This window comes from Bubalus bubalis, chromosome 9 (assembly GCF_019923935.1).
Source record: "Bubalus bubalis isolate 160015118507 breed Murrah chromosome 9, NDDB_SH_1, whole genome shotgun sequence".
NCBI classification, from domain to species: domain Eukaryota; kingdom Metazoa; phylum Chordata; class Mammalia; order Artiodactyla; family Bovidae; genus Bubalus; species Bubalus bubalis.
Window position 1 is genome coordinate 72,499,144 of NC_059165.1, and position 12,891 is coordinate 72,512,034.

The following is a 12,891-nucleotide window of genomic DNA, read 5'->3' on the forward strand; positions in this document are numbered from 1 at the left end:
ACAATTCCACAGGCATTACTATGAAATTATTAAGGTACCTATCAAGACTTTACTTAAAACTCCAGTATCTACTCCACCAAGTAACTAATTTCAGTGGTCAGTAACTAATTACCGACACTAAAACTTCTGCCCCAAAGCTCTACTACATTAAAAAAGCATTTCAAATGTAGCACTTTTGTTACCTCTCAACCACTGCTCTGCAATTCTTTACAGATCATGGCATGGTGGAAGTGCTTTTTCTTCATATGTTAATAAGAAAAATAGAGTCAATACACTGTCAACTGAACCATCTGCAACATTAAAGAGATGCCTTTAGACATAAAATTTCATTAACAATTAGCATGGCACTAATGTCTATTATTTTTACTGGGTATAGACAGAACTTGCACAATGCACACTGCCGACATCATCAGGGATCCCCAACAGCTCCAATTACTGTGTCAAGAGAAATTATAGAAATGACAAGGGGAATATACCCTCATAATTTACAGAGGAAGATTACCTTCAGATTCTTCTTGGTATATGAGGGGATATCATATAACCAATAATTACTTTTAATTTAATGTGTAAATATAATTGTTCATCCTCCAAAATGGATTTTATCCTCCCAGCAATCTTAAACACAGTATTATGGTATTTCCTGTAAGTTCACTAGACATGTGAAAAGAATTTTAGAGGACTTAATAAAGTAATTCTACCTAATAACAGTACACTAAAATCTGTTCCAATTTATTAAGGGGAAACCACAAGTTTGTATGATTATATAGTTTCTTTAATAAGTCATCTAAAAGACGTAATAGTTAAAAATTAGGATTTATATACAGGCATAATAAAGAATGTAGATCATCTAGAATACATAAAGAACTCTCAAAACTCAACAATTAAAATCAAACAAATTAATTAGAAAATGAACAAAAAACATGAGTATATTTCACCAAAGAGGATATACAAATGGCAAATAAGCACACAAAAAGATGCTCAACACCATTAGCTATCAGGGAAATGCAAATTAAAACCATAATGAGATATTATTACGTAACTATCAAAATGGTTAAAACAAAAATAGTGACAACACTCAATGATGGTGAGGATGAACAGAAAGTGGATCACTAATACACTACTGGTGAGAATGTAAAACAGTATAGTCACTCTAGAAATCAGCTTGGCAGTTTCTTATAAAAGCAAACATGCCAGTAACATATGATTCAGCAATTGTACTCTTGGGCATTATTCCCAGAAAAATTAAAACTTATGTTCACACAAAAGCTATATATGAATGGTCACAGCACTTTTACTTCTAATAGCCAAAAGCTAGAATAAACCCAGATGTCCTTCAACAGGTGAACGGCTAAACAAACTGGTGTGTGTGTGTGTGTAATAGAATGCTGCTACTGCTAAGTCGCTTCAGTCGTGTCCGACTCTGTGTGACCCCATAGACGGCAGCCCACCAGGCTCCGCCGCCCCTGGGATTCTCTAGGCAAGAACAATGGAGTGGGTTGCCATTTCCTTCTCCAATGCATGAAAGGGAAAAGTGAAAGGGAAGTTGCTCAGTCGCGTCCGTTTCTTCGAGACCCCATGGACTGCAGCCTACCAGGCTCCTCCGTCCATGGGATTTTCCAGGCAAGAGTACTGGAGTGGGGTGCCATTGCCTTCTACTTAGTAACAAAAAGAAATAAAGTATCGATATACTCAGTAACTTGGATGACTCTCCAGGTAATTTTAAGTGAAAACACCAAATACATATATATACTGCATGATTCCATTTACGGGCACTTTTTAAATGACAAAATTTTAGAAACAAAGGACAGGTTAGTAGTTGGCCAAAGATGGAGGAGGAATTGCCAGGAAGAAGATGGATGTGATACAAAAGGGCCACAGGAGAGACCCTTGTGGCACTGAAACTGTTAAATACCTTAACTGCGGTACTGAGTATACAAATCCATACAGGTGACAAAAATGCAAAGAACAGAGTATACACAAATAGAAGTAAAACCAGGGACATCTGGAATATGTCCTTATAGAAATAAAGAATTTTCTTTAAAAAATAATACTAAAAACAAAAACTGGGTCATCTGAGTAGGTTTGGTGGATTATACCAATGTCAATAATCTGGTTGTGGTATTAGATGCTTTCACAAAACATACCACTGCAAAATCAAGCAAAACACATGAGATCTCTGTACTATTTCTTACAACTAACTGCATGTGCACTTATACTAATTTCAATAAAAGTTTCAATAATTAAAAAAAAAAAATCTACCTACATGTTCATTTGAATGCATGTCCTTAATATATTAAACAAAGTATCAATAATATGTATATGAGGCCACTTGTGTGTCCAAAAGATTAAAAAAAAAAAAAAAAAAAGGTCTACAAACACAAAGAAAATTCTAATAAAATATTAAGAGTGAAAATGAGGGAGCACTGGGAATTCCCTGGCAGTTCAACGGTTAGGACTGGTTAGGGAAATAAGATCCCACAAGTGGCAGTTTGACCCAAAAAAAGAAAAAAAGAGGGAGCATGTGAAGACAAAAATAAAGATCCTTTTTTATTAACATTCTATCTTTCACTTTTACCATGAATTTATGTTACTTTTCTAACTAAAAAGATTCCTAGCAATTTCTTCATTTGAGATCATTTTAAAGTTTCAAAAATGATCATTCAATGAAAATCAAGTCCACCACCAGAAAAGAGGTGGGCTCTCCTACAAACCAGGGGGTGGAAATGAAACATTTATATCCAGGACAAAGAACACCCAGCAAAGAGCAACAATGTAATAAGTTATACCACTTCACAGCTGGAGTGTGGAAAGATACTGAATTTAAGGCCCAAATTAAATTCTTCTGATTACCAATCAAAAAATGGATCCAATTCTCCTGATATTAAACAAAAACTGAAACTGTCAAATAGTCCAATGCCCTTATCTTACCAATTAAGCAAGAAGAGTTTGGATAAACAGAAAAAAGCAAAACAGTAAAGATATGTTTCTCAAAATTCACAATTCTTTCAAATGTGCATTTGGCTCTTGGCATAGAATAACATGCATCACTTACTGAGCACCTACTTCAAAAACAGCACTGTGCTAGCTGCTTCAGATAAATTATTTTGCTGCATCCTCTCAAATGTGCAAGGCTGCACAGTATTTGCCTCATTTAGAAATGAGGAATGGGCTCAAAGAGATTAGGGACTTCTACTAGTAGCATCTCAAGGAATCTGTCCTACAAAACTATTATGACTTAATATCCTTAAGAGCTTATACATAAGAATAGGAAAATGAAAGCTTGAGATATAAGAAGCACAAATTCAAAGCCCTTAGAAACTGAAGGCATGAGGGAATGAAGTCAAAAAAAAAATCTCTGAAGTTTTGAAATTTGGTACATTGATCTGATCACCTTCCTACCTAAAATTTACTCCCCTTCCCAACTTGTATCTCTGTAATAGTACCATTCATTCTTCTACTCCATAAGTACACTGAGTGTCTGCTACAAAGAAAGCATCACACTACACACTGTTAAGATACTAAATGCTGAAATTAGACCAGGAAGAGAAAGGCATAAGCCAGGGGACAGTGAAGTAAGGCACCACTAATAATTCAGGTTGGCTGAACTCAGGTCAGCCAGGATATCTCAGCAGATGAGATTTGGGAAAGTCAAGATGAGGTCTTATCAAACACACTGAATTTGGGCTTTATTTGTTAGGCAAATGGGGAGAAGAGTTAGGCCCTGAAGGTAAAGCTTTCATCAGAGACCTGTGTTTTGTTTGTGTGCTTACAGTCACTCAGTCCTGACACTTTGTGACCCCATGGACTGTAGCTCACCAGGCTCCTCTGTCCATGGGGTTCCAGTCTAGAATACTGGGGTGGATTGCCATGCCCTCCTCCAGGAGATCTTTCCAATCCAGGAATCGAACCCAGGTCTCCCATATTGCAGGAAGATTCTTTACCACCTGAGCTACCAGGGAAGCCCCATCAGAGACCTCACCTCGTATTTCTCATTTTGAAGGTCAAAGGTAATTCTGTCTCTCCAGAAAGACTGGAAAGAAAAACAATATGAAGACCAGTAATAAAGATAACATAATAGAATGGAAACAGCATAAAAATTCAACCCTATAACATGGAATACAAGGCCTATATTTATACTTACCTCCTGATAACCCTGCTTCTCTCAGATTCCTATTCAAAGAATTTCTTCCCACTTTCATATGCTATTCCTCCTTACTTACTGGCATGTCTCTGCTTAAATATATATAACCTTCTATGAAATTCTTCCACATTACTCCAGGCATGACTTTTTCCAAACTACCACAGTCCTGCTCTGTAACTTCTACCAGGCCGTGTGGTATTCTGTACTGTCATTGTTTACACCAGTCTTCCTTGGATGGTAAAGTTCCTTAAAAGCAGACTGTATCTTTCCTTTTAATACCAGCAGTGTCTGGCATTGAGAAGGTACTCAAGTTCATTTTTATCATATAAACAAGTGATTCCAAGGTTTCCAACCTTGAAAAGAACTGGAGGATGATGCCATCATTAAGACAGGAGGGGATTTCCCTAGCAGTCCAGTGGCTAAGTCTCCCTGATTCCAGTGCAAGGAGCCTGGGTTTGATCCCTGGTCAGGAAACTAGATCCCACATGCAGCAAGTTTGCATGCTGCAACTAAAAGACCCCCACAGGCTGCAATTAAAAGATCATGAATGCTGCAATGAAGATCAAATATGCCTCATGTTACGACTAAGATCTGGCATGGGCAAACAAATAAATAAAAATAAATATTTTTTTAAAAAGACAGAAGGAAAAGCATGTTTGGCAAAAAGAGATGGTCAAAAGTAGCCAATATGCTACAGGTGGAAGAGAAACTCAGCTGGAAATTTGTTTCTTGGTCTGAAGCTCAGAAGTCAGATCAAGAGTTTTCACACAGCAGAGAAGTGAATTAATAAAAGCAGATAAGACTGCAGAGAATGACAGAAAAGAGGAAGAAAAGAGAACAAGCAGTCCAAAAAGGACTGTTTAAAGGAGCAGTGGTCAAAACACTGTACATCTAGTAGGATAAGTCTGGAGGTGTCATTTGTAACTTTGAAAAGAACAGTTCCAACAGAGTAGAGAAGCCAATCCACAGGGCTTTAAGGAGGGGTAAACAAAGTAGACAACTCTCAAGAAATTCCCCAGGAAACAGGAAAGTAATCACAGGGGTTAGAGGACAGAGGAAGATTCTTTAGAATAGAAAGATGGCATTCTGTTTTTAGGCAGAAAAAGTGATGCAGTGAAGGTTGAGAATAAAGATCCTAGCAGAAAGGAGAAAGTAATGACGAGAACCAGGACCTCCAGCAGGGACAGAGTCAGAGAAAAAGCAGAAACTGAGAAGTGTGGAGACAGGAAAGGAGGAAGCCGAGAATTGCTGAAATGATGAGAAGGGAAGAGCGAACCCCATTTCTGTCTCAGGCACCAACACAACAAGCCTTGAACATAGTCTGTACTTATCTCTTTCATTCCTCAAATCCAGGCTCCAACTTTATTTCCAGTCCAGGCAACCCTAAAAGGGCTGCCAATTTTCTCTCTGAAATAATCTCTCAGATTTATCCCCTTTCTACTACTGACTCTGCTCAATTCTAATTTTTAATTACTACTGCAAGACTCCACAACCTAACATTGCCTCTACTCTCTCCCAGCCAAAATTTCCCAAACACAGATTTCATCATCACTTCTCAGCTAAAATTCCTCACTGGATCCCAGTTTCTATCACATCAACATCAAATGCCAATCTGAATTTCTAGGCCCTATTTCACAAGGATGGGCTTCCCTGGTGGCTCATTGGTCAAGAATCTGCCTACAATCCAGGAGACATGAGTTCGATCCCTGGATCAGGAAGATCCCCTGGAAGAGGAAATGGCAATCCACTGGAGGATTACTGCCTAAGAAATCCCATGGACAGAGGAGCCTGGCAGGCTACAGTCCGTGGGGTCACAGAGTCAGACATAACTGAGCAACTAAACCATTCTACCCAACCCTGTGAAAATACTATGTTTATTTAATTCTTTTTATCCAAAGTACCTTTCTAAACCTAACCAAACCCAACCCAGTCAATGAACTGAAGTCCCACTCTTCACTGGAGCCTTGATTGCTCTAGGTTTCATTCACCTCTCCATTGATCTCCGTAACCACCTGAACATCCACAGCCCAGAACTTAGTACAGAGAGTGGTTCGTATTTTCTCCATCTCCAAGACTATACAGGGGTATACTGTCACAACATCAAGATATCTATCTTGAAATGGCTACCAAAAAAGTCTCTATTTAACATCTATCCCACATACAATATAGTGTCTGTCTCTACCTAATGAAGCACAAGCTAGTATTACAGTGTAAATCAATTACAAGGTAAAACTGCAAACAAATCTGGCACAAAGATGCTGTTTCTTAGAGTCAATGCAAATAATAAAGAACTACTCCAATTAAAGGCAAGAAAAAGGTGATCTAGGTCAACCAATAAACAAGTGACAACTGACAAGGAGAACAGGACAAAAGCTTCAGAGAGAGAGATGATGAACATCAAAGGATTAAAAGAAGTTAGTGAAATGACATAGTGGAGGGAGGATAAAACAAGATTGGCAAAATATCAGTAATTCTTAAAGCTTGGTGAGGAGTACATGGAAATTCAACCATTTTCTCTTCTTTGGTATATACCTGAAACTGTGCGTAGTGGATTTTTTTTTTAAAAGAATACCTTAGTTAAGACTAAGTCCTTAAAAAAAAAAAAAAAGACTAAGTCCTTAAATATTTTATAAAAATTTATCCTTATGATCATGGTAAGAAAATGAAGTAAAACAAAGTATGCCATCTACCTATTGTACAATTTTGCTGGACAAAATTTTTAAAAACCTACTTGAGGACTTCTCTGGTAGTCCAGTGGTTAAGACTTGCAATTCAAGGGACACTGGTTAAATCCCTGGTCCAGGAGGATTCCACATGTCACTGAGCAACTAAGCCCCTGCGCCACAACTACTGAGCCAGCACTCTAGAGCCCAAGGTCTGCAACTACTGAAGCCCGGGCGCCTAGAGCCCATGCTCCACAACAAGAGAAGCCATTGCCATGAGAAGCCTGAGCACCACAATGAAGAGCAGCCTATGCTCACCGTTGACTGTACAGAATGCCAATGTGCAGCAATGGAGACCCATCATAGCCAAAAATAAAAATCTATTTGATTCTTGCCTTATTATAAAAAAATAGTTGCCATCAAAATCAAAATTTTGATAAAGGTTTAAAACTGACTTTTTTAATTCTCAATTTTACATTTCAATATAAAATCTAAACCTGTTCCTCCCTATTTACTTGTGAAATTTTAGTCCTCAATTTTAATTGTGTTCATTTTTAGTGGTCTTCTTCAAATAAAGAGAATCACTAATATATACTTTAGACTACTCTGGAGGCTGCCTACATCCTAAGAACTTGGAGGATTCCCCAAATTCATGAATACTGCCACAGCATAAATTAACTCACTTTTACCTCCATAAAATATCTAAATGAGGAAGAATATCAAACAAACAATTGCTGCAGTCTAGTAAGAAAACCAGGAGATACTTCAGGCCCAGGCAAGAATGTCAGGGACCTTCAAAAGTCCCTAAAGAAAACCAAGAATACTCAAATAATTCTATGGTTTCAATAGTTTTCAGTCTTATCCCCAATAATCTTAAGTACCTTTAAGGCAGACCTAGACCTTCCATGACATTTGTTTTTTACTACAAAGCTATGAAGACCCAATGAGACAATACAGACCAAAGCACTTAAAACTAAGTTATTGCCTGTTATAACTTGGAGCTCTGGGAACCAACCTTCCTTGAAGATTTTTTTCCAAACACCTACAATATACAAAGCACTGTATACTATATATGTACACTGGCAGAAATTAGACAGTATCAACCCAATTAAATATAAAAATACCAGGTCAGGATTATTAACTATAGTGAGAACCATTTCACATCACTGTATGCAGAAAAAGTAACTGAAGAGTATGAAGGTAAACTGAAGAGGTTGCTCCTTTATGACAGGAGACAGACAGTCTGCTGAGAGCGAGTTGTACAAAAACAACTGGCACTACAACGTTGAATCATGTTGTCATTTCTAGTTCCAGACAGAGGGTTTAAAATCCTAATAAGTACTCGTTTTAAAATCCTAATAAGTACTTGTTACCCTTGCCAGGAGACTCTTATTCTATCACAGTATCAGACAATAGCATGTGCAAAAGATTTTCTAAAATTTCTAGCCCTAAGCACAGGCTCTAATACAGAGTAAGTGCTCTCCATACCTGCTGCATCAACCAGTCACTGTGAATAGTCTGAATACATCAAGTAGCTATATAGAATTTCTTTTAATTACACCTCTCTCAAGCTTACTGTTCAACTAAATTTGCATTTTGAGACTGACTTCACTTTAAATTCTCAGAAAATATCAAAGGCGAAAATAAAAGCAATCGATTTTGGATGAAGCTCTTCAGATTTATCCACAATCTGTGAGAAAGACTTAACAGAATAAAGATTCCAATTTCCTGGCGTTCAGTGGTTAGGACTTTCACTGCCATGGCCTGGAACTAAGACTGAACTACTGCACTGTTCAGTCTGGTCAGGGGAACTAAGATCCAAAAAGCCACATGCAGGACGGTCAAAAAAAAGAATAGATACTGGTTTCTTCAAGTTCACAGTCTTTGAGTAATTTTATTTTCTACATGAAAAAAATTTTTCTACACTTATACAAGTTTGTTAACTCTCATTTTAGATGCATAATGTTTTTTCTAAAGGCTCTAGTATTTTAGAACCAATAATGACACCTCTTTGATAAGAACCACACAGATTTACACTTACACTTACTTCTAAAGAAACATGTATCTCCACCTTCCGATCTAAGTTTTTATGTAGGGACAAAACTATATACATGTAAAATACATTTCAATGTAACAAGAAGAATTTGTCTGAGCTGCTGATAGGCTGCCAACACAGCCTATCCACCCGAAAAAATATCTAGGACAAAACAGACTCAAGATAACTACCGAAACAAATTTTTTAAATCTGCAACTGCCAAACTAAGAAATCAAGGAGTAGTACTAACGCATATTTAAGATATGAATCAACAGAAACAAAAGCGACACACCCACATTCTCACTCTTAATTTTAAAGAACAGCAGGGCTATATAGTAAAATGAACGTTTAATGCACTCAAAACTATCACCACACACCATAAAGTTTTTCCTATCTAAATCTTAACAGAGTATTTCAGAGGCATCTTGAGGAGGGAATGGGATCCTCTTTGGTGACATAACAGATGACCATGACAAATGTGTCTGGGCAGAAACAAAATCAGAATCAAATATTTAAAGTTGAAAGGAATCTTTTAACAACCAAGCTGGTTCAGATTTTTAAAGTGATGAAACAGGGTAAGTGAAGTCAACTGGTCATTTAGCTAACTAGGGACAGTCAAAAATTCTGGGTGAAGACCAGATTTTTAAAAAGCAAGTATCATTTACCACAATCTAACAACAGTAGGTAGCGCTACTGAGTAACTCAAAGTACATTTTTTCCCATTTCTATACACATACACCCATACCACACACATAACTACACTTCAAAATTTAAAAGCAGAAAAGGTTCAAGAGTGTACTCTGATGGTGGCTGTTACCATAGGATGCTGTACAACACGTACTTCAGAAAAAATAGCCTAATTTAAATTTTGACTGATGTCCAAAAAGGTCTTTTCATCTGAGCTACCCTGAATGTGAACCCGAAATGTACTTCAACCTGCAAGTCATCCCATCAACTAAAAATATAAGCCATGCCTTATGCAAAAATAGGACTCCAGGTTATTCACTGATTCCTGTACTCATGACACAAGCAAGCCAAAGCCAAGGACACTTCTAGAAAAAAAGCTAAACAAATGTATACCTCTATCTTGAAAACTTAATTCTGAACTCCATCAAATGCCCTTAAAAGCTTAACTCTTAACCAGTCCTCAATGGAGAGTTGACTTGGAAAATCAGAAAAGAATCAAACTCATATAAAACAGAAAAAATTTTAGATCAAAGTAAAATTTTCCCAAAGAGCTTATCATTAGCAATAAGCTTTCATCTGTGAACTGGTAAACAACCAAAAACCAATTAGTTATAACCGGTTTTTATAGTTTCCCTTTAAGTTGCCTGTATATATACATTAATGTATATATTTAAGTTGTACCAAAAACTGCTTACAAATGGCAATTCCTGTGAAGTAGATGATGATGAAGTTCCAGGTAATTCTAGCATGTTTCCTAATGTACTGGTACTGGAGTCTGGATCATCCTGAAAAGATAAATTTATTGAGTTTAATTGCTCTTCTATGGTAACGTTTGTATCTCCTAGCGAAAGGGGGGCTGGGAGAAGGGCTGCTTTTTCATGGCTGCCGTCCACGTCACTTCTTTGCTTATTTCTCTGCGTTTCGGTCTGAGGAGCTAATGGCAAGAATGGCGGTTTGCCTGCACCGTGTCTACTGTCTGGTGTGCTGTCTTGTTCATCTCCCATGGCCACGTCTACACCATTCTCTGATTTAGGCTCATAATTGCAGGTGGCATTGGTTTGAGTTTCCTCAAAGATCTCCTCTATACTCTCATCCTCTGTGACTGGCTGTTCTGGGTCCATTTCAGAATCTACATCTGCATCGTCCACACAAGTAAAATTCTCAAAGTGCAGAAAGCCATTCTTGACAGTCTTTGTTACTTTTACCTGGAGTTCAGGGGAGTTATTACAAGAGGGTTCCTGTTTCATAGCAAGTGCTGTTGGACCACCAGGATTCAAGGAAGTGCAAACAACTGGCGACTGAGCTCTTGAATCACTTTTTTCAGGGTCTTGAAAGGATTCTGATCCATCAGCAGACCCATTTAAATACTCTACATTGATCATGGAGGCCAAATCCTGTAGTTTCCGCAGTGGAATGTAACAAGATGGAGAATCTTGTCCATAAGCATTTTGGGATGTTCCACTGGCAGTCGATAACTGCATAGTACACCCATTAAGTGGCTCAGAAAAATTGGATTGACCATTACCGAAAGGGCTGTCCTTGTCTTCAGGGGCATCTAAATTCACTGGATTGGAAAAGGGCAGCAGACAATTTCTTCTAGGTAGTTCACAGGTCTGATCCATCCTGGGCCAGCATCAACCTGGAATCCAAAAACACGTCAATTAATCTGAGTTAATGGGCCATCTGACTCTTATCTTCAAAATGGCAGCCACTTCTCAAGGCCTAGTGGCCTCGATGCTTTTCTGCTGCACTTCCATGGGTGGAAAAAGTTCCCCAGCTGACGATGGAAAAACAGCCTCGGTGAGCCTCCGCGAACTCCATCTTCCCGGAGACGGGTAGATCTTGCCACATGGAAACAGCCCGTCCCTTTTTCCTGCAGACTGGTGGGCAGTTGGGCTGATCTAAAATTAAAATCCCGTTGGCAGTAGAAATTTCCAAATCTCAAACAGGATTGTCTTTCCCCTCCCCCGCTAGGAGTCCAGCGGCCGGATCTCCCAAAAGCAGGGGGCTATAGGGTTCGAGGGGGGCTCCGGGACGCTGCACAAAAAGGTTACCCCCCCATCCTTCCTGGCTCGCTCGGGCGCAGCGGTCACAATAGCGCTGCACCCTGCGCCCCAACTGGCGCCCGAGCCTTTGCAGTGGCCGTGCTCAGGCCGCAAGCAAGTCGGCGAAGCGGGTGCACCCCGAAGTTCTCCTTTCTGATTGCAGGCCTGCTTGGTCCACAGCTGCAGGCCCAGAGGCCGGAACGCGGCAGGGGGAGAAACGGAGGCAGTCGGTGAAGCCGAGTCAGGGCAGCAGCAGCAGCTGCTACAGCTTGACAAACATGGCTGCTGCCGACGCCGCCGCCGCCTGCCCGGGCCGCGTTCCTTCCCGCAGCGCCGGTAGCACCTCCTGGCCGAGCCGATCGCACTCATCAATATTCAGCACCAAGCAAAGTTTGCTGCAGGAGGGCAGCCAGCCCCGTGCCCCCCAGCCGGCTACCTGAAGGGAGGCGGAGGCCGAGGTGCGCGCGGGAGGCCGGCGGGGCACGGGCCGCGCGGGGAGGAAGTTCGCGGAGCCCCGGCCGGCTAGGCCTGAGCCCGGCTGGTAGTGATGTAGGGGGAGGGGACCTGCGGCTGCAACGCCGCGGGCCACCAACCCTGCGCCGCGCCCGGCCCTCCCCGCGCCCCTCACCTCACGGCCACCACCATCTTCCCCGCCCGGCCGCCTCCCCCATCCGCTCGCGCCAGCCCGCCGCCCACCCCAGCGCACTAGTTACCGTGCCCCGCGCCCCCTCCCGGGCCGGCTGGGGGGAGGGGGTGACCCTCATTACACTGGGGCGCGAGCGGAGCGGTGGGGAGAGCGTGGAGCCGCTCGCCGCACCCCCCTCCCCCCGCGTCTCTCTTCTGGAGAGAAGGTAGCAAGCGCGACCTGCCCCGGCCTATTCCGCCGCCGCCTCCTCCTCCTCACACCCCCACCGCGCGCGCCCCCGCGGTGGCGCGTGCGACCGAGCGCCTCGCGCCGGCCCGCGTGCGGCTGGGGCCCCGAGTGCGCGCGCACCCCTTCCCCCAAGGCGCGCGCTCCTTTGCCTCACTCTTCGGGGTTCAGGGCGGGTGAAGTCGGGCTCGCGAGCGCGCCACCCAATCAGCGGAGCCGCCGCTGCCGCCCCCTCCCCTCCCCCTGCGCTCCCGCTCGCGGCCCGGGCCTACGGGCCGGCCCGACTGCCCGGGCGGGGCCTGAGGCGGGCTCCCAGGGGCCTCGCGCGCCTCCCCAGAGTGTCGGGGCCTGCGGGCGTCGTGGGTGGCACTCCGATCCCCTCACCTACCTCGGGGAGCTGGGCCGGCCCCGGGCTGCACACGTTTCCAGAACCCTACCGGTCTGGAGCC

The 12,891-nt window shown here is 41.9% G+C and overlaps 1 protein-coding gene across 12 annotated transcripts in view; it reads right to left on the reverse strand.

Moving 5' to 3' along the window:
- NSD1 (nuclear receptor binding SET domain protein 1) overlaps positions 1-12,891 on the reverse strand; it is a 154,026-nt gene that overhangs the window by 139,135 nt on the left and 2,000 nt on the right. For 4 of the 12 annotated variants that reach the window (XM_044947773.1, XM_044947772.1, XM_025292953.2 and 1 more), the window contains exons 2-3: positions 11,052-11,165; positions 10,222-10,311 (exon numbers count right to left, since the gene is read on the reverse strand). In XM_044947773.1, the coding sequence (XP_044803708.1) occupies positions 10,222-10,311; positions 11,052-11,081 (120 nt within the window). In that variant the 5' untranslated portion in view covers positions 11,082-11,165. Of the gene's footprint in view, positions 1-10,221; positions 11,166-12,007; positions 12,194-12,284; positions 12,538-12,891 lie in introns of those variants that run through there. The other 8 variants (XM_044947771.1, XM_044947770.1, XM_044947769.1 and 5 more) reach the window with 5 other exon arrangements.